General features: G+C 46.1%; 1 protein-coding gene across 1 annotated transcript; it reads right to left on the reverse strand.

The window, feature by feature from the left end:
- Positions 1-380: 380 nt before the first annotated feature.
- Positions 381-21,639, reverse strand: LOC134487644 (vomeronasal type-2 receptor 26-like). Its single transcript, XM_063289569.1, has 9 exons — positions 21,634-21,639; positions 21,394-21,518; positions 19,185-19,476; positions 9,830-10,082; positions 9,321-9,538; positions 8,019-8,237; positions 3,314-3,532; positions 2,667-2,796; positions 381-1,310 (listed from the first exon to the last, which is right to left on the reverse strand). The coding sequence occupies exons 1-9, from the start codon at positions 21,637-21,639 to the stop codon at positions 406-408; spliced, it is 2,367 nt and encodes a 788-aa protein (XP_063145639.1). The 3' UTR covers positions 381-405.
- Positions 21,640-21,964: the final 325 nt, after the last annotated feature.

Genomic DNA, 21,964 nt, shown 5'->3' on the forward strand with positions numbered 1-21,964 from the left:
AACTGGGTTTCTAATAGCCAACTAAGTGAAAAAATTAGTAGGGAACACAGCAAAGCCTCAGGAATCGATGGAGACAAATGTATTTAACAACACTGACAGTGAAGCCAACTCAACACATGTTTAAAGACTCCTTTGATTAAAAGGAATAAAGTGTGAAACTTCCACATATCAACCTTTATTTCCAAGTTGGGCATTGGGACTCACTGGGAACAACTGGTATTCATGAAAAATAAAAAGGATGAGTGATTGTTGCTGATTAATAGGTACATTATGATCAGTCACATTACTTGTTATCCAATTATTTGATGGACAAGACCCTCCTTCTTTTCATCATTTTTTTCAAAATCAGATCAAATAGTAAATGTGCCCCAAATCCAAAATTAATGTGACCTATCCCTGCATAAGTCAGAGATTCTTGTGCCTGATTATATTTTCTCTGCAATTCAGATCAGGCCTCAGTAGGATAATGTAGCATTTGGGGAAAAAGATACAAGCCAAGAGACCGGCTCCAGAAACCAAGATGGAGAAGATCTCCACGGCCACCATGGATTTCCCTTTGGTGCTCAGGTAGGTGGGGAGGAAGGTGATCCAAACGCTGCAAAAGACCAGCATGCTAAAAGTAATGAACTTGGCTTCGTTAAAGCTGTCAGGCAATTTCCGAGCCAGAAAGGCCACCGTGAAACTGACCAGGGCCAGGAAACCCAGGTAGGCGAGGACAGCGTAAAACATTGAACCTGAGCCTTCCTTACATTCCAAGACAGTCTCTCCCACCAAGGAGTGGAAGTCCAAGTGGGGAAATGGGGGAGAGGTTACCAGCCAGGTGGCACAAAGAACTACTTGAACCAGGGGGCAAGCTAAGACAATGGAGTTGGTCAGTGTCTTTCCTAAGAATTTCCTTGTCCTGTTCCCTGGCTTGGTGGCCATGAAGGCCAGAACCACCATGACAGTTTTTGCCAACACAGAGGAAACTGCAAGGGAAAAGAGAATGGCAAAGGCAATTTGTCGGAAGAGACAGGTGAGCTTCCCAGGTCGACCGATGAAGAGCAAGGAGCAGAGGAAGCAGAGGAGGAGGGAGACCAGGAGGATGTAGGTGAGGTTTCTGTTGTTGGCTTTGACGATAGGTGTATCGTAATGTTTAAGGAAAACCACTAGGACTGCAGATGTGATCACAGAGAGAGAAAGAGCCAGAGAAGCTAAAGCATATCCCAGGGTCTCTTGATAGGAAAGGAAGTGGACCTTCTTGGCAATGCAGTGGTCATTGTCTTTATTGGGGTATTGGTCCTCTGGGCAGGGGTCACAGCGAGCTGCATCTGAAATCAAGAGTCTTTGTCTAAGTATTTCAGATGTATCAGCCATAAGCAAGTCCCGTCCCCCCCCCCCCCCCGTGTCTCAGGGTGACATGACTGTTCCCTTTCTGTAGTAGCCAAATCAAAGATGGTGATGCAATGGCCTACTATACGAATTTTGCTGCCCCACAAAGGTCAAAACATTCTTGGTTGAAGATGAGTCTAGAGATGGGTTGGTTACATGCAGGGAACTAAGGAATTCTAATTGTGAAGTCTTCTATGTGAAGCCAATTTAGTGGCCTGCTACAACCACTGAAATGGAGCAAGCTTATAACACTGCTGATAAGCTGGCTTAGAAAAAGAAAAAGTATCTTAAAATAGCTTCAGTGAGCACACCAGAGAAACAGAGGTTGTTGGTCATACACATTCAGCCTCCCAAGCATAAGGAATCACATGCCTAGACAGATTAGGTCAAGATAAGTAAAAAGAATTCTTACTGACTTTATTCTTTGTTGTTCTGTTACATCCATCTTGGTGGAAAAGATGAAGTTCCTTTGTTGTTCTTTTCTTTCTAAATACTTAGTTTGCCCTAAATATTCAGCCCTAAAGCTGCCAAGAGCTGTGTGGAAGAAAGGGGCAGTATCCTTCATCAAGGCCTGAGCGCATGGCCCTGATGAATGGAGAGCAGAACAGCATGCTTGCTTCTCCCTGGGTGGAAGAAGGAGAGAGAGAGGAAGAGCAACTGGAGTGGCAATAAACAGCTTCCTCAGAGTTGCATTGTGGGACAACTTAATTTACATGCTTATTCACATGCAAATGAGTCATGCTGGATTCGCCAGGACTTCAAACACTATGGAGAAAAACCTCCCTAGGAACACTGCTATGGGAGATTTGTCTACATTATCTGTTGGCATTGGCTGAATAGGATTAAAACAAGAGAGAGTTAGAATGACAGGAGGTGGGAGAGGGAAGGGGCTCTTTTCCTGATCAAAAGTGATTCATGGGGAAACTGGCTTCAGGGGGGAGGGAGGAAAGAATGATCCAGAGGCACAATAGCACTCAGAGCTCTCTGGCTCCATTTCTCTGCTTTCTGTTTTCCCAGTGGTATGTGATGGTAGGAGTGGAAAGGCTGTTAGGGAACCCATCAATTGTGCTGTGAAACTACTTTGTATTAAATTGCTGAGGAGTGAGAAAGTTGGCCTTTGCGGGCAAGACAGCTTATGGCCAGGTATTGAAAGTTTCTGATGAAAACTAGGAATACCTTCAAGCATGTCAATCCTATCAAAAATGACCAGAAATATCTTAATATTCTGATCAGCTGAATAGTTTCCTTCACCCAGCAAGATCTGCCTTTGAAGGAATTCCCCAGGTTTGCCCTACCTGTCTGATCAGACATGGTCCCTTCTGGACAAGGGTCACATCGGTAGCAGCAAACCTGCTCGCCCTCTGGAACGCTTCTCCTCTCCCCCGCATGGCACCTCTTCATGCCACACCTGGCAAAGGGCACTTTCTAAAAGAGAAAAGAGAAATGATTGAGATGGCCTACGCAATGAGCACATAACATTTATTCATTTCCACATTCCCATTTCCATCTTCAGAATGTCTTCAAAGAACTGGTTCACCATGGTCTACCAGAAACCAGGAGCAGCTCCTGGGAGAACTCAAGCCAATGGCATTCCCGACCCACCAATGGATGCTGGAGATAGGACCTGGGACCTCTGTGTTTAAAACAAGGCCTGTGAAACTGTCCTAGAGCCTTGCTAAAAGAAAGAACATAAGGTCCATGGAGTTCACTGTTTCCTGCTTCAGTTGCACCCTGAGTTTCCAGCAGGAGTTTTTCCCAATCCCAACCCTTCTCGGACATGCATATTGCAGACCTCAGGTGTGTTGTATGCAAAGCAGGTCTTTCACCACATGGTTGTCATCTCTTGTGATTCAGTACAGCTTTTGTCTGGTTACAAGAACCTTCTGTATCCTCAGGAGAGAATGGATCTTTCCCTGGATTCAGAACGTATCCTCCAGCCTACCTTTGTGGCCCAGATGATTGAATCTGGGTTAAGGGCGAAATCCTGGCCTGGGGGAGCCCCAGGAACTATTTGGCCAACTTTCACAGGGACAAAAGATTGATTGGGGAGGAAAACCCAGTTGAGAAGATCGTAACGAGCTGAACCCAGTCCATCTTCTGAGAAGGAGACTTCACTTCCAGCACTGTTGTTGAACCGGACGTTCTTCAAATAAGGAAGAATCTGACAGAAAGAAAAGACACCTTAGAAACTGGGGTACCTGCAAATGAGACATCGTGGCTCTATCACTCCCTCATGGCGTCCGTCTTTGGAGAGAAGTTGTATGTCTGTAGTTGGTGAATAACTTTGTGGTCGGGAATGTGCAAGAGCAGGTTGCTGATAGATCTCAGGCCCCTGTGTTGCCTGGCTCCCTCCTGTCTCCAACCTCCTCCCCAGCTTCAGCCTTGAACCAGCAGGGGAGGAGACGTGAGGAGACTAGCAGGGATAGGGGTGCTCTGTGGCCCTGCAGCAGCCAGGAAGGAAAGCAGCCAAAAGAAAATGGGAAGAGCTCCTTGTTTTCTCCACAGAGACTCTGAGGTCCTGGGGAAACAGAGTGAAGAGGCAAAGCCCTGCCGCAAACCGTGCTGTACAGACCGTCCAATACAAAAGCTATATTCTAGCTGTAGTAACAGTGGCTAGTAATAGTAGTAGTAGAATAAAAATAGTAGGAATATATTTGTAATAGTATTGCCTAGAAGTAGTAGTAGAGAGTGTGGTAAGGTAAGAATAGAATAACATTCTTTAGTATAGTTTCATTAGTAATAAGATAGGATGGAAAGATATTCGCTCCAGAAAAAGTCACACAGCTTTTGAAAGATTCACTTTTGTACTGTAGATAGTTTTGTTGAAAATAAAACATAAATAAAAGGGGAGATCTAAAATCTCCAAGTGTTGTAGATTTCAGTGCTTTTTGGGAGACCATTTTGAGCCTGAAACAATCAAACGTTAGCATATATATATATATAAAAGATTCAAGAAAAGACAAAAAGATTGAGAAGAAAATCCTACGATTTGCAAATCAAAAGCGGTTACCAAAATCTCTTGAAGAAAGTGCCCTGAAGGCAAGCCTTTCAAAGATGAAATGGAATATGGGAGAACATCGTAACGAAGACCACAGTGACTTCATTGGGGAGCTGATGCAATGCACTGAAGAGGCAAGAAGGAGAAAGCCAAAAGAGATACAAGGAAGAATCTTGGAAGAGACCAAAAGGCTTCTTCAAAGAGAAGACAGGTGGATAGAACTCCTCGGAATAATGCCGAATACTTTCTTCTTTGCAAGTTAATATGGAGGAGACCAAAAGAAGATCTGGAGAAATTCCAAGAGCAGAAACTTCTTGAGGCAGCAAATAAGTGAAGCAGCATCAGAAAGCGCAAATGGGAAATAGCACGGCGTAAAGGAACAATAGCAGCATTAAAAGACAAAAATGGAAAGGAAAAGATGGGAAAGAAAGACGTCGAGCAGATCTGGAAAGAATTCTAGATGGACCTGTTTGCATCTCGTCTGGACATCCCAATCCTGCCATTGGCCACCACAACTAAGCATATACTGCCCATCCTAATAAGTGAAGTTTGTCACGCCATCCATCGGATGACACTGGGGAAAGCTCCAGGAAAAGATGGTATAACAATGGAAATACTGAGGGCTGGAGGTCATGAACTACGGAAAGCACTTGCAGAGTGCTTTGCCAGGCATGTAGAGATGCAAAAAATTCCTGACTGCTGGAAGGAGTCTACTACAGTTCTGCTGTACAAGAAGGGAGATCTCAAAAATTATAGCTCGATCTCAAAAATTATAGGCTGATTTGCCTATTATCGATTGTCTACAAGCTATCCATGAAAGTGATTACAAACCATCTTATGAGAACCTGAGACGAGCAACAGCTGTGAGAGCGGGCTGGCTTCAGAAGCCAGTACAGTACTACCGATCATATATTCACTCTTACTCAGGTCATCAAATGGTCAAGAGAATATAAATTTCCACGTGCGATCACGTTTGTGGATTATGAAAAAGCATTTGACAGTGTCAAAGTCAATGCAGTAATGCAAGTGATCAGTGCACAAGGAATCAACTCTGACTACACTGCACTGCTGAAAGAAGCAAATACCAACTGCTTCACAAATATTACTGTCTTCAAAACCGAAATACAAATACCAGTGGAGGAAGATGTAAAGCAAGGTGGTATGAGCTCACCTAAACTTTTCAATGCTTGCTTGGAAAATACCATGCGCAAATGTCCTGGGAAGACAGAATTGATATAAACAGAGGGAAGATAAACCATCTCAGATTTGTGGACAACGTTGTACCGATCACAAAGGATTGATTGATTGAATTATATTTCAAAATCTATCACCGCCCATCTCTCCCGGAAAGGGGACTCTCGAAAGCTGCAAAAAATGCTTTGACAACTTGATGCCGAAAGCAGAAACGTGGGTCTAAAGATGAATCTCACTAAAACAAACTATATGCAGACAGGGAACTTTCCAAAATTCCAAATGAGGCTTCAGAATGAACCTATCGAAGAGGATGACCACTGTGTCTACCTGGGATGGCTAATCAAAATGAATAACGATCCAAGAGAAGAACTGCTTAGAATAAAGAAAGCTGGATGGGCTAGATACAGCTCCATTAGAGAAGTCTGACAGAATGAGAAGATTGAAGGAAAACTGTGTGCTAATCTTGTTAATTTGACTGTCCTATCGGTGGTGCTATATGGAAGGGAAGCATGGTTGTGAAGAAAGGCAGAAGAGGAAGAGCTTTCAAGAGCAGGAAGGGCTACGGAAGATCCATGCTGAAAGTTTCTCTCTGAGACCATGTCGCAAACGGCCAGATTAGAACACAAAGTGGAATAAATGATGTCGTTGAATACCGAAAACGAAAGCTACGCTGGGCACGGCATGTTGCACGCGTGTTGGATGGCTGTTGTACAAGAGCAGTTGCCAAAGGGTATTGAAGAGAAGGAAAGAGACCTATCAGCCAAAGAGATGGGAAGATCCAGTAGTCAAGGACTTGGGCCAGACCTGGAGAAGAAAAGCCAGGAATCAAGACAAATGGAAAGGGGGTTGTGACCAGCTGGACACTGTACGGCTATAGTCTGGTCAATAAAGGTGATCGAGGTGATGTAGTTTTATATGGTATAGTAAGAGCCAGGATGGTCTAGTGGTTAAGGCAGCGGACTGGAAACCAGGAGACTGTGAGTTCTAGTCCCGCCTTAGGCATGAAGCTGGCTGGGTGACCTTGCGCCAGTCCCTCCCTCTCAGCCCAAGAGCCAATCAGGCGTAGTAGGAGAGTTCTAGTCCCGCCTTAGGCATGAAGCTGGCTGGGTGACCTTGGGCCAGTCCCTCTCTCTCAGCCCAACTCACCTCACAGGGTTCTTGTTGTGGGGAAAATAGGAGGAGGGCGGAGTATTTGGTATGTTTACCACCTTGAATTATTTATAAAAGTAATCATGGCAGGATAGAAAATAAACAAAGAAACAAACTAACAAATAAATAAGAACCCATGACAGGGAGCAACACCTAATCACAAGAATCCATCCTGGAGCAGGTAAAATTAATACTGCAAGAAGATTCTATTGGGGACATTTGGAATACGGCTTATTCGATTCATGCTTTACGAGAAAGATGCTGACATACAAACATTTTAATGCCATACTGCAAATGTCACTGTTTGGTTCTACTCCTGAAATCCTTAGCTATATAATTTTTTTAATGTTTCAAATGGTCCATGGTCTTGTAAATGAAATATTCGATTATGGGAATGAGCCAATGAATTCCAGAACAGTAAGATTCCCCAGGGCTTTCTTGACTCTTTTGAGACAATAGTCAAAGAGTGCAGAATGAAGCACCAGGTCTGACTCAGTGGAAGGAAGTGCCTGTCCCAACCTTGAGAGTGATCCAAGATTTAGCCTTTGATGTGGAACAGCCTGATGAATTTTGGACTGGCAGGCCCATTAGGAGCATCTTTCATTGGAGCCCTGCTGTGTGTCTTGAGGTTGGCAGAGGCTGCTTTCACACAACAACTTGAACCGTACAACAAATGGCCAATTACCAGATCAGCCTGAATTCACAAAAAATGCTAAGCCATTGAAAAATAACAAGGTTAAAGCGAGCCAAGCTTAGTGTTTTGTTTATACGCTGGATTCAGATCACATGCTAAGGCCAACTTGTGCACATGTGACCACGAGGATTTGCACTGACCTGTGGAAGCATCTTGCACAAGCACAGCCAGATTGCCATCTTGCTCGGCTGATGCTCCTGCCTGGGATGGTCAGGAATGGAAACTCAGGCAGTTGCAGAAGAAGCTGTGGCTCTTCAGGACCTGAGAGGGAGGCCTGTCCCACCTGAGCACTGTGGACAACTGGTTGGGTTGTCTCTTTTCCTCCCCATGTCCCTTTTTCATCAAAACATTGTATTTCAGGCATTTTTATTGCATATTTTAATAATTTGTCTTTTAATATGTTTTCATTGATCATATGTGATCAAATTGTTGTTGACTCTTCACGACTCTGTTTTGAGTTGTAGTGTACAGGTATTTAATAAGTAATTTAGTACATATATGTGGGAACCTTCCTCGCTTAAGTATCTTTGGAATGGAAAAGAGAAGGACGTTCTGTATCCCCAGGAGAGAATAAATCTTCCCCTGGATTCAGAACCTGTCCTTCCAGCCCACCTTTGTGGCCCAGATGACTGCATCTGAGTTAATGGAGAAATCCTGGCCTGGGGGAGCTCCAGGATCTATCTGGCCAACTTCCACTGGGACAAAAGTCTGACTGGGGAGGAAAACCCAATTCAGAAGATCATAACGAGCTGATCCCAGTCCATTTTCTGAGAAGAAGACTTCATTTCCAGCACTGTTGTTGAACTGGACATTCTTCAAATAGGCCAGAATCTGAAAGAAAAGACACCCTTAGGAATTGGGCCAACTGCAAGTGAGACATTGTGGCTCTATCACTCTCTGGTGGCCCTTATCTTAGGAGATAAGTTGAATGTCTGTACTTGATAAATAGCTTTGTGATCAGGAGCAGCACCAAATCATAGGAATCCATCCTGGAGCATGTGAAATTAATCTCAGCAATGCAAGAAGATTCTATTATTGGATATTTGGATTATGGCTTATTTGATTCCACTTTTACCAGAAAGATACCAACATACAGAAATCTTAATGCCACACTGCAAACATGACTGTTTGGTTCTACTTCTGAAATCCTTAGCTAGTGCCTGCCCCAGTCTTGATAGGGATCAAGGGAGGTCCAGCTTTAGCCTTTGATGTGGAACAGCCTGACGAATTTCGGTCTAGGAGGCCCGTAGGACCACCTTTGCATGAAATTCCAGCCGTCTGCGCTCACCTTCTCAGAGGCTGCTTTCACACAACTGGGACAGTACAAAAAATGGCCAATTAACAGAACAGCCTGAGTTCACACAGTATGCTAGGCCATTGAAAAATAAGCAAGGATAAAGTGAGCCAAGCCTAGTGGAGGGCCTGTCCACCATGTGTATTATTGGCCACTTGTTTGGTCGTCTCTTTTCCTCCCCATGTCCCTTTTTCATCAAAACATCATATTTCATGCATTTTATTCCATACTTTAATAATTATTCCTTTTCACTTGCTTGCTTGCTTGCTTGCTTGCTTGCTTGCTTGCTTGCTTATTTATTTATTTATTTATTTATTTATTTATTTATTTATTTATTTATTTATTTATTGTCTATCCCACCTTTATTACTTTATAAATAACTCAAGGCAGGGAACATACCAAATACTCCTTCCTCCTCCTCTTTCCCCACAACAGCAACCCTGTGAGGTGAGTTGGGCTGAGAGGCAGGGACTGGCCCAAGGTCACCCAGCCGGCTTTTGTGCCTAAGGCGGGACTAGAACTCACAGTCTCCTGGTTTCTACCCATTGCCTTAACCACTAGACCAAACTGGGAACCTTCCCTGCTAACGATCTTTGGAATGGACAAGAGAAAGACATTACCTGCCACGAGTGGACATGGGAGATCTTCTTTCCAAGCCTCATCAAGGCTGGTCGGGCTCCTGATCCATGCATTGCCTGTAGTGCGTGTGCCACAGAGTAAACGGCATTGTAGATGTTGTGACTTCCACCTGTCATGCTCTTTTCAAAAACGGAAGCTGGCAGATTCTGGACATTCTCCTTCCCTGTACATTCTCCCACTCCCTCTTCAGGGATTTCACCTGAATTCAGAAATTGGCAGTCAAAGACCCTTTCCCACCATCGAGGGAGAAAAGCATCTCCTTGGGGGTTCAAGGGGTCTAAAGACAGGATGAAATGCCTGAATTCTGATCTATCACCAGAGTGGTCCCTGAAATGCAAAGCACCATGGAAGGGCTTCAAGATTTGCAATGTTATTTGAAATGCCATCACACTAACATCCCAATGGGAAGTCAGGATCCAGATTCTCCCAAATGATGTATTAGTCAATCGTTCATAAAAAAGCAGACGCATTGGTAAGATTTTCATTATACTGGAGTCTCCAAACAGAATAATCACTTCAGCTTTAAACCAAGATTTGGGAATCTGAAGCAATTTCGACAGTTTATCAGCTCTTGTGAACAGGTTATCAGATTCCATCAGTTTAAGAGCTGTGAAGAAGTTATCAGATTCCAACATTTCACTGAAGGCCAGGCAGATCTCCTTCGCCTTGAGCATTGGCACCAGGGAGGAGATGAAATCTGCTCCTCTGTCATCTTCGGGGGCCAGAAGCCCAACCCAGTTCCACTGGAAGTGCAGGAGCAGCTGGACTAAACCCACATACTGAGGAAGTTCCTTGGGATTAATCCGGAAGAAGGAAGGAAAAGCAGTTCTGTCTCCCTGAGTGACCTCAAAGACAACACCAAGCTGGAGAAAGCAAGATGCTTTTTTACAAACCATTTTTTGTAGACAAGGTCAAGTTTTATGATGGCTTTAAGTATATCCATCATATGATTTATGGCCCTACCAGCTGGGCTGAAATAGAGGTAGCCTCACTTTGAGTTATGAGGTTAAACCTCCCACCTAAAGAAGACCCCCCAGTTGCATTTTATACCTGGCTGTCACAGGTGAGAAGCAAGGGAGCAAAACAGAACTATGAAACCAAATATAAACTGGATTAAAAGGGGATTACAAAGAATCAGTTAAGAAGGAATTTCTCTGGGAGTATTTCTGAAATATCTCATTATCTGTCCTTTGGGTTTATAATATTCTGACACATGAAATACAAATATGAATTCAATTGTAGAATGGGGTCTCCAAGTCACGTACTCCTGATGTTGGAGTTGGACTTTGACTGGGCAAGTTCTCATGAGGAAACAGCCTTCTGATGTTATCTGGACTGAATTTGATTCTGTTACGCCTGAGAAAGTGGGCAAGATCCTTATGTCTCTTAGTGTCATGAGTGCTGTTGAGCTGAAGACATCAGCACAACGGCACACATGACAATACCGAGGAAGCAGAGGAAGGGACTTAAGATAAGCAAAGCACACACAACAACAGACACAGACCCCGGCCGGATGATTCAGCCATCAGGACACAAAAGAGGAAGAAGGAAAGACAAAGACAGGGCGGATCACGAGGCACACCTAAGCTGTCAGCAAAGCGCAACGGAGATCGCCCAGCTGACAGCAATCACTGGCTAAAGGAAGAAACAGATTATGGGCAATCCCGGGGCACCAGCTGGGGCCCCGCAACCCTTCACCTACCGGCACGAAAGCATGCAGGACAAAGGGGGGATGACGCAACCCAAGGTGAGGGGGCGCTGACCGGCGCGGGGTATTTAAACCCCGCACCGGCACGCTCCCTTCACTCTCAGCTTTTTTCACGTCTGACACTACGTTTGAATAAACCTGAACCTGCTCTTCTCCGAATCAGCGTCTGTGTTTTACTCAGCGGTAGGCAGCGCATGACACTTAGTCTAGCCACTGGCTTTTTAGACCCTGGCCCCTCCTGTGTTTTTTAAGCAGCGTGGAAGGTGACCACATGGTGGGTTCATGTGGTGGTTTCAGCCTGTTTGAGAGAGGGGGTGATCCCATCAGACTTGGAGGAAGTGGTGGTCTGCCCCCTCCTCAAGAGGTCATTGATGGACCCTTCCCAGTTGTAGAATTATCAGCCACTTTCCAATCTCCCCTTTCTGGGATGGTTGTGGAAAAGGTGGTTGGATGATAGCAACAGAAGACCTTGGAGGAAACAAATTATTTGGACCCATTTCGGTCTGGCTTCAGACCAGGGTACAGTAGAGAGACGGCATTGGTCATGCTGACTGATGAGGGTGGTGTGTCCACTCTAGTGCTCCTTGATCTCTCAGTGGCTTTTGATACTGTCAACCACAGGACCCTTCTGGACCTCTTTCAGGGGTCCGGAGTGGGAGGGACTGTCCTCCCGTGGTTCACCTCCTTCCTCAGTGGTTGGTTCCAGTCTGGGTTAATGGTGGGGAGGGATCATATCTGAGGCCCCTCATGTGTGGGGTTCCTCAGGGCTCGACGCTCTCCCCTCTCCTGTTCAACATCTACATGAAAACACTGGGGGATGTCATCCGCCAGTCTGAGGTGCGGTATCATCAGTATGCTAATGATACCCAGCCCTACATCTCCATCCGCAGCAGCACGGGTGGAGCTGCCAATGTCTTGACCCAATGACTGGAGCCTGTTCGGGTCTGGATGGGGCAAAACAGACTTTGGCTCAATCCTAATGTCATTTTCCCGTTTCAATGATCTGTATACATTGTAACGGTTCACATGTCAAACCTGTCTGCTGAGTATATTCACGTTACTTCATGCTGGGGGTTTTCCATTCCTGCCCTCCTCGTTGTTTTCCAACACTGGAATGTATGTTTGGGTTTGCAAGCCTGTTCAAGGTTACTTTCCCAGGCGCGTGTAACGGTTGCTTACACCTGGGAGGGGGTGCTGGCTGTCATGCATTCGGGGCGGGACTGGTTTGAACGCAAGGCTCTTAAGTTTGTATTTGGCGCACTTTTGCTCATTCTCAGCTTTCTCTGTATTTGCATACTATTCCTTTAATAAATCAGTTATCTTTAAGCCCAAGCTTGTGAGACTGAGTATTTGGGATTAGGCAACCATTACATAAAGCTGAGAATCATTTCATTCATCTCCCGCTAGCCCCATCCAAACGTTGGATAACAGGAGCGCTAGCGATGACCGACCAACAGCTTCGCGTGAGTGAAGGGAGCGAGGAAGAGCCGGATTCGACAAGGACCCAACCCGCGCTAACTTCGAGAGCACAAAGACCAGCACGTCGAGAAATGCGGGAAGTCCAATTAGATGAGTTGCTGCTATCCATGCAGGAGAGTCTCAGGAGTGAACACCAATCCGTAGTGGAAAGGGCACCGGGGGGAGAGTCCCCACAACCCTCTTGGGAGCCCGAAATCCCCTTGTCACTGAGGGTGGTGGTAACCAACCGACCTGTGGAAGAGCTGGTCACTCCTGCTTGTATAAAAGCAATCGAGGACAAAATGGACCTGATAGTGACCATCCTAAAGGATCTCCCCAAGGGTGCAGGGCCAACTCAGGAAGATTGGGAGGAAGATCAGTCACAGCTGGCTTACCCAAGACACAGCACCCTGCCACCCAGGGGAAGGAGCAGGACTCGAGCATCCCGCCAAGGGGGGGGGGGGGAGAGAGACAAGACTGCCCAGAGATCAACCACCCCTGGGGGCTCGACGTATGTTGACATTTACGGAGCCGCCACAGCCAGCCGAGCCGGTAAGAAACTTCCCACCGTTTGGGGTGAAATTTGATGGGGATCCCACTACACTCTCCTTCTTTATTACTAATGCTAAGCATTATATGGAGGATTGGGGCCGAAGCTTTCGCTCAGAACATGGCAAAATCAATTTTATTGCCAACAAACTGAGAGGGAGGGCAGCTGATTGGTATGTGCAACTGTGCCAAACCGAGGCAACAGAGTTAGAGTACTTCGATGACTTTCTGTGGGCACTTAAACAACACTTCGAAGACCCGTTAGCTCAAGAGACAGCCAAAACCGCCCTGAGAAAACTCTATCAAGGGTCCCTCTCCGTCGCCAACTACACGCTTGAATTTAAAGCCTTATCAGGGAAGGTGGAAGATTGGTCCGAGCCAACTTTAATTGAAATGTTCAAGCAAGGGTTAGAACCAGAAATCCTCCGTTGGGCGCTGGGAAGGGATGACCCTAAAATGCTATACGGATGGATTCAGTTGGCAGGCAGTGCGGAAAACGCCCTGCAAACCTATGCCCATACTAAAGAACTGAGACAATCCTGAATCGCCAGAGGAGCGCGTACGACTGGACTTGCCAGCCGCCCCAAACCAAAAACCTGGGAGGAGGAAAAGGAACGACGGTTTTCCAAGGGTCAATGTCTGAGATGCGGAAAAGAAGGCCATTGCGCCACTTCGTGCCCCAGACGCCGCCCGGAGGAACGGCAGGCGAAACCTCCAGTGAAGTCGCCTGCCCTACCGTGGAAGATGAAAGCTGCCATCGCTGAGCTAGATCCACCCGAACTGCCATTCGGAGAAGAGGAAGAGGAATTACAATTCGAACAGCCGGCGGGAAAAGGCTACCACCTGCCCTGAAGGGCGCCATTGGGCAGGTGGAAGAAACTGGGCGTGACCACGATTCGGTGAGTGGGAATTTTCCTACACTGACTGTGAAAGTAAAAATGGGCTCTAGAACCAAAACTGTGGAAGTCTGGGCCATGCTCGACTTGGGGTGCTCTCGTTCCCTCATGCATCCTGATGTGGTAGCGGCCCTGGAACTGCCCACGTTCCCTTTGCCACGACCAATGGTCTTCACCCAATTGGATGGAACTATGGCGGGGGGAAAAGCAGTCACCCATTCAACGGGACTGGTTGCCTTACAAATGGGTTCCCATAGGGAAAAACTACCTTTTGTTGTAGCTCCAGTGGGGGGTCCGCTGGTCATTTTAGGTATGCCCTGGTTTGTGCAACAAAACCCATTCATCAACTGGCTACATAGAACTGTCACTTTTGCGGATGGATTTTACAAAGTACCTGAAAAAGATCTCCTAGAAGACATGGAGGGGGGGGGGAGTAGCTCACACCACTGTACAAACACTTCAGCCTCTGGAAGGCCTGCCTAGCCAATACCAGGATCTGGCTGATGTGTTTGGGGAGAAGGAGGCAGATACGCTGCCACCTCACCGAAAGACAGACTGTGCCATTGACTTCCTCCCCAATGTAAAATTACCTCCGCCAAAAATCTACCCCATGTCTCCAAAAGAACTAGCCACGCTAAGAGAATTCATTGACAAAAATCTTGCTAGGGGTTTCATTGAGCCTGCAAACTCCCCGGTGGGGGCACCTGTTCTATTTAGACCAAAGAAGGATGGTTCCTTAAGGTTATGTACAGATTTCCGCGGGCTCAATGCGGTATCAATATCAAATAAATATCCTTTGCCCATAATTAAAGACATGTTATCACATCTGTCCAAGGGCAAAATATTTTCAAAATTGGACTTAAGGGAAGCCTACTTTCGCATTCGCATAAGGGAAGGAGACGAGTGGAAAACGGCTTTTAACTGTCCTCTGGGGGCCTTCCAATACAAAGTTTTGCCTTTTGGTCTCTCTGGTGCCCCCGGTGTTTTTATGCAACTTATCAATGAGGTCTTGCATGACCACCTGTTTAAGGGAGTATTGGTGTATTTGGATGATGTATTGATTTACACTGAAACCATGTCTCAACATGTTCACTTGCTGCGTCAAGTGCTTACTAAGTTAAGGAACGCTGAATTGTATGCCAAATTATCCAAATGTGCTTTCCATCAATCACAAATTGACTACTTGGGATATCGAATTTCTGCTAGGGGTATTGAAATGGACCCTAACAAAGTTGAAGCCATTGTGGCATGGGAACCTCCCCGCACCAGAAGGCAATTACAAAGTTTCTTAGGATTCGCAAATTTTTACAGGGCATTTGCCCAAAATTTTGCAGAAATTGCCCTTCCCCTCACTGAACTGCTCAAAACCAAAGCACAGGGAGATACGCGCCATTCCAAAAATCCTGGAGTGCTCCTTAAATGGACTCCTGCTTGCCAGCAGGCGTTTGACTCGCTAAAGCAAATCTTCACAACCGAACCAATTCTACAACACCCTGACACCACTAAGCCTTTCATAGTGCAAGTGGATGCCTCTGATTTCTCCGTTGGAGCCCTACTGCTCCAATCTGATAACTCAAATACATTGAAGCCCTGTGCCTATCTCGTAAATTTACAGAAACAGAGAGACGCTGGCACGTTTGGGAAAAGGAGGCTTTTGCCGTAAAGACAGCCTTAGAAGCCTGGCGGCACTTATTAGAGGGGGCATCCAACCCCTTTGAGGTTTGGACTGACCATAAGAATTTGGAAGCATTAAGCACCAGCCGCAAACTCAGCCCTAAACAACTGCGCTGGGCTGAATTTTTCAGTCGCTTTGATTTCACCCTTAAATTCATACCAGGCAAGAAAAACTTTCTAGCTGATGCTCTCTCACGGAGACCACAAGATGCTGGCCCAGGGCCAACAGTACAAGGCACAGTCTGGACGGAAAAGCAATTAAGTTTGGCAGCGGTGACGCGCAGCCGGGCGCGAGTGCACCAGACTCAGCCCCCTTCCGCTCCGCCTCCCTCCACTCCAGCGCGCTTGCCAATTCCCTCAGATTTGAAACAACAGTTGCTTTCCCACCTCAAAACTGATACTTGGTTGCAAGCAAACCAACACACTGTAACTTTTACTGACAGTTTTGCCTGGCGGGACGATCGTCTCTACGTTCCTCCAGCTTTATGAAAAACGGTCCTCCAGAGATGCCACGATGACAAATTAGCGGGACATTTTGGGTACCTCAAAACCCTTCACTTGCTCAGACGCCAATTCTGGTGGCCATCTTTACTGAAGGACCTTAAAGCATATGTAACTGCTTGCCCTGTCTGTGCTATGACAAAACGCAAACCTGGCAAACCACAGGGACTTTTACAACCCATTTCTACCCCATCTGTCCCATGGCAGGACATATCAATGGACTTTATTGTTGACCTACCTCCCAGCCAACGAAAAACCGTCATTTGGGTGGTCAAGGATTTCTTTTCTAAACAAGCCCATTTCATACCATGTGCCTCCATTCCTACCGCTCAGCAGCTCGCACGTCTGTTCCTCCTTCACGTGTACCGCCTCCACGGAATACCCTCCCGTTTGGTGAGTGACAGAGGCACACAATTTACGTCACACTTTTGGCGGGCATTTTTGAAACTCCTTGGAACAAAACAAGCCCTTTCCACTGCTTGGCATCCACAAACGGATGGATCTACTGAAGCTGTTAACTCTACTCTTGAACAATACCTTCGAGCATTTGTCAATTATCAACAAGACAACTGGGTTGACTTACTCCCCTTTGCAGAAGTTGCCTACAACAACGCCATTCACCAAACTACTGGACAAGTTCCCTTTAAGACTGTCTTTGGGCGTGAGTTCATTCCAATACCCGAGCTCCCGCACTCACGACCCCTTCCGGCTTCCCTCACAGATTGGGCTGCCTCTCTCAAAGACTCTTGGCGCAATATTCAACAGGCTCTAAACCACTCCCAAAACACCTATAAAAAACACGCAGATGCCAAGCGCTCCCCAGAACCTGCCTTTGCAGTCGGTGATAAAGTCTATTTATCCTCAAAATTTCTTAAGTCGCCACAACCCTCCAAAAAACTGGGTCCTAAATTTGTTGGTCCATTTCCTATTGTTGCGCAAATCAACCCTGTTACCTTTAAACTTGATTTACCACACAACCTAAAACGTTTACATCCTGTTTTCCATTGCAGTTTACTCAAGCCGTATGTCCCATCCGACCGCTGGCACCCCCAAGCAGCCCCACCTCCTCCGATCCTGATTGATAACCAGCAACACTTCGAAGTGGCCGACATCCTCGACTCCCGTCGCCAGCGCTCTATATTGCAATACCTCATGCGCTGGAAACATTTCCCTCATCCCGAGTGGGTTTCTGCTACTGATGTTCGTTCACCTATCCTTGTGAACCAATTTCATTCTGCCTACCCTAACAAACCGGCCCCTTAGCACTTTTCTGGGGAGGGGCGATATGTCATGTTCCACGTTTCAATGATCTGTATACATTGTAACGGTTCACATGTCAAACCTGTCTGCTGAGTATATTCACGTTACTTCATGCTGGGGGTTTTCCATTCCTGCCCTCCTCGTTGTTTTCCAACACTGGAATGTATGTTTGGGTTTGCAAGCCTGTTCAAGGTTACTTTCCCAGGCGCGTGTAACGGTTGCTTACACCTGGGAGGGGGTGCTGGCTGTCATGCATTCGGGGCGGGACTGGTTTGAACGCAAGGCTCTTAAGTTTGTATTTGGCGCGCTTTTGCTCATTCTCAGCTTTCTCTGTATTTGCATACTATTCCTTTAATAAATCAGTTATCTTTAAGCCCGAGCTTGTGAGACTGAGTATTTGGGATTAGGCAACCATTACACCTAATAAGACTGAGTTTTTGTGCTCATTAGGATATGATAACGTTAGAACCACCCTGAAACAACGAATCTGGGATATAGATCTACAAACAAATTGAAGTAAGATGCTACTCCCCAATATCTGCCGATTGCTTCCCGAAGGGTTCGTTTCAGCTTCTTATCTATCTTCTATTGTAATTTTTGATGTTTTGTAAAGCTTTTACTTTAGCCAGGCTGGACGAAGTGCCCTCAGCAGTCCTTTTTGGACGTTTCAAGGGTACTCCCATGCACCTTTGACTATGTCCATGTGGAGACAGTTCAATAGAAACCCTAAGCCATATGCTGTTCTATTGTTCCCTATATAAGGACTCTAGACAGAGTCCTATTTATCCATTACTGAAGAAATTTCCTGGTAGGGAGAGTGACCTCTACCTAATGATAGTTCTTTCAGACAAGGACCCGAAAATCTCCTCCCAGGTTGCCCAGTTTTGTGCTACCATCTGCACAATACGCTGCACCATCACTTAGATTTGAAATGTTTAATAGAGTATTTTATTTTCAACAAATTTTGGATCATAGTATATTGATTGCTTTTGTTTTTACATGCATATATATATTAATGTAAGATTGTTATTATGTATAATTTTATTGTGTCTGGCCTTAGGGCTGTAATAAACATGATTGATTGGGTTGCTGTGGCTGTTGGACCCCCTGGGTCAGGGATGTTGCCATCTTTGGTCTTTGATGGGGCTGCCCTTTCACAGCCAAGACTGGCGCACAACTTGGGGGTCCTTCTCCACTCACAGCTTCTGCTCGGAGAGCAGGTGACAGCTGTGGCCAGGAGGTAAAGCGTGTGTGGCAGTTTGGCCCTTTTCTCATTTGGGAGACCTCATGCCCTGCTCACCTCATGCTGGGTTTATTGCAATGCGATACTTGGGGCTACCTTGATGTCCATCCAGAAGCTGCATCTGGTTCAAAATGAAGTGGCCTTCTCTTCTGCCTGCTCTATTCCGGCCTCACCCTCTGGGCCAGCATCCCCCCAGAGATGAGGAGGGCACCCTCTCTGCTGGGGCTCCGGAAAGCCTTGAAAACCCAGCTTTGGCCCCAGGCCTGGGGCTGATGTTTGTCATTGTTTAATGGCCCCTGTTTTGTTTTGTTTTGTTGGTTTGGTTAGCAAGTATTTAAGTCAGGGCTGCCTTTTGATCTCATGTTTCTTGCTGTTCCTATATTTTCTCTACTTTTGGACTCCACTCAGAGTTCACTAGAGTTGGGCAGGCAATAACTGTATATCAATAATAATAAATAAATAATGTGCCCCCATAGAACTTGGACTGGTCTTTGCTTTCTATGTTCAATTCTGTTCTGTGTCTGCCCCACACCAATATCCAATTGAAACCCCTTACCTGTGGGACCTTGAAGATGGTGAAGATGGGGGCCATCTGCCTTGAAGACTTGGAGTCACTGCCACTGATGACGGACAGCAGGGTGTCCTGCCTGTCACATTGATAACCTGGAACCATTCGGCCTCGAGTGGAGAGCAGAGAGAGGCTGTTCAAGGAGATCCTCCTCTCAATCTGTCTATTGTCGTAGATGCGGAAGCCGAGCGTGACGTTGGGGAGGAGAACCAGGTCCTTGTTGACCTCTGTGACTGCAAAAACCATGGCGAGGAACTGCTGATAGTTGTTGGGTATGACTCTACAATGAGAAAGACATCAGAGAACATTACAGGAGAGGTGATGTGTGCTGATGGAGTTTGTTTTGCCTTTTGCCTGGACTTTTGATTTTGTTCTGAGGCTTTGGGCAAAAACATCTGATTAAGAATGTTATCTGGAAGATACTCCTTTGAAACAGTGCTAGGGACTGAGAAGTACTACGTTTGAGAATCCAAACAGTCTCAAAATGTGAGTAATCTGTGGTCTAAGATATGTGTGTGTGTGCCTTTGAGTCAGTGTTGACTCCCAGTGACTGCCTGGAAAGGTCCTGCAGTTTCCTTGGCAAGATTTTGGAAGTGGTTTGCCATTGCCTTCTTCCTGGGGCTGAGAGAGGGTGACTGGCCCAAGGTCACCCAGATGGCTTTGTACCTAAGGCGGGATTAGAACTCAGGGTCTCCCGGTTTCTAGCTCCATGCCTTTAACCACTACCCCACACTGACTCTCAGGTAGCTGGCTATAATGTAGCTTCTGCAATACTCAACAAACCCCTGGTTCAGATCCATGGGAATGGGAATCCAAGGTGATTTCTCAGAGGACGATGACAGCTGAGCAGTCAAGGCACATTCTTCGCACACAGAAAGCCAAGCTTTTGACCTCACAGCTCCTGCACTTGTCAACAGTAAAGCCTCTTTGGGAAGCTGCCTCTGCCATTCAGTGCAAGCAAATGGAGCTGGGGAACAAGCCATGATGAAGGTATGTGATATCATAAGATGGTGAGAAACCATTGTTTGGTATATTGTTTTCTGCTACAGATTAAGGTTACTGTGGCAACTAATAATTTTGGCCAGGGGAGGAGGTTGAATTTAATTGTCCTCTTTTCAGGTGTTAATAGTTGAATTGCCTGAAGGGAGGGCAGTTTGCCTGTTAGTTTTCAGTTCCTTCTCTTTAGGCTTGTAGAGAGTAAGCAGCTCTCAGAGAGCCTGTGAGAATGCAGAAGCCTGTAAATATGTTTTTGTGCTTTCTGTAAATAAATTTGTTTTTATAGAAATGCCTCGTGTGTGACTTTTCTGATCTCTCCTGGGCGAAATGCGTTCTTGCACTCTGCCAACAACCATTACAGGTGCATTGAAGCCCCAGGAGCTGGTATTTAGAGCCTGCTGACTGTGTGCTGCCCTTTTTGAACAGCCCATGATATCCATCTCCTCCACAAATCGATCCACCCCCTTGAAAAACCGTCCACACAACTGGTTGGGGCAAGTCCCACCACTTAACTGGGTCTGGTTTTTCAAGAAGGGCTTCCTTGTATTGGTTTTGAACCTTCTTGCCTTTAGCCTGGAGGAATTTTTGAGAAAGCAGACAAACCATCCTCTTCCTCCACATCGCCCCCACTTTCATACCCCTGTACCGTCCCCCCCTTCTTTTCTTTGCTCCGGCAGCTGCCTTCTTTCCCAATCACCACACTGGATCCCCAGTCTATTTGCTTGTCCCCTCAAGCAGCTTCGTCAGCTCGGATAACCCTTGCTCTTCCCAATATTCCAGCGGGGGCCACAGCATCCGTTTACTGAAGGCTGTTATAGGAGCACTACGGATCCCCAAACTGAGTTGCCTTTTCTTCCTGCACCTCCACCCTGTAAACAGATTGGCGTTTCCTTTGAGTTTTCCCCCATCATTTTCTGTCCAAATTAATGTGAAATCAAATTCTTCACTAGGTCACCCATGTTTAGGAGCTATTCTGCCTCCTCTCTTTTGAAGCTGTCTATCATCTTCCTGCTGAAGTCCTGAGAAAGCGGAACATTCTGAACTATTTTGTGAGCTTGGCTCTTTATCGAGAAAGACACGAAGGCTCCTGAACTGTGCCTGGACATTGCAAACATCACCAGAACAAGAAACTCTGAAAGCAGGCCCTGAATCCCAAAAAAATCAGGCATCCTCTGCCCCTTCCCCTCCAGCTCAAACTTACGAATAGTTGGTGTCCGACAGGAATGGGTCTTTCTGAAGGTCTAGCAACACAAAGGAACCCAAGATTCTCAGGGGCAAATTGCCCCCAATAATGAGATCACCAGGCCTGTAGTGGTCCTCCAGAGTCTGCAAAGAGTTCCTCAGTACACATATGGTTTGTGTCATCTTATGAGTCATTGAGGGCAGGAGCCAGATGAGGAGCAGCAAGCGAGGCAGCCCAATCATTTTTCATTCTCCTCACCTTCATGCCTCGGTAAAAATCAAGGCTTGTTCAGATCCTCCATAAAAAGAGGCAGGCTGTGTCTCTTACATGCGCTCGAGGCCAAATTATATCAAGCATGCTTCAACTTAGGTGTGTTTGAGCTGAGACCAAAGAGAAAATTGAGTCTGGTCCCTCAACGGAAATCACCTCCTTGAAAGACAAGCTACGGTGACCTGTCCAGCCCCCCTTGGGAGAGCTCAGAGCAGATTTATTTTCAGCAGGTTTTCACTTGGATGTCTTTTGTGGGTTAAAATCCAGAGGGGTTACATGAAGAATTACTGTTCTTACAATAATTCCAGGGATGAGCACT

This window comes from Candoia aspera, chromosome 1, assembly GCF_035149785.1.
Source record: "Candoia aspera isolate rCanAsp1 chromosome 1, rCanAsp1.hap2, whole genome shotgun sequence".
Lineage (NCBI taxonomy): Eukaryota > Metazoa > Chordata > Lepidosauria > Squamata > Boidae > Candoia > Candoia aspera.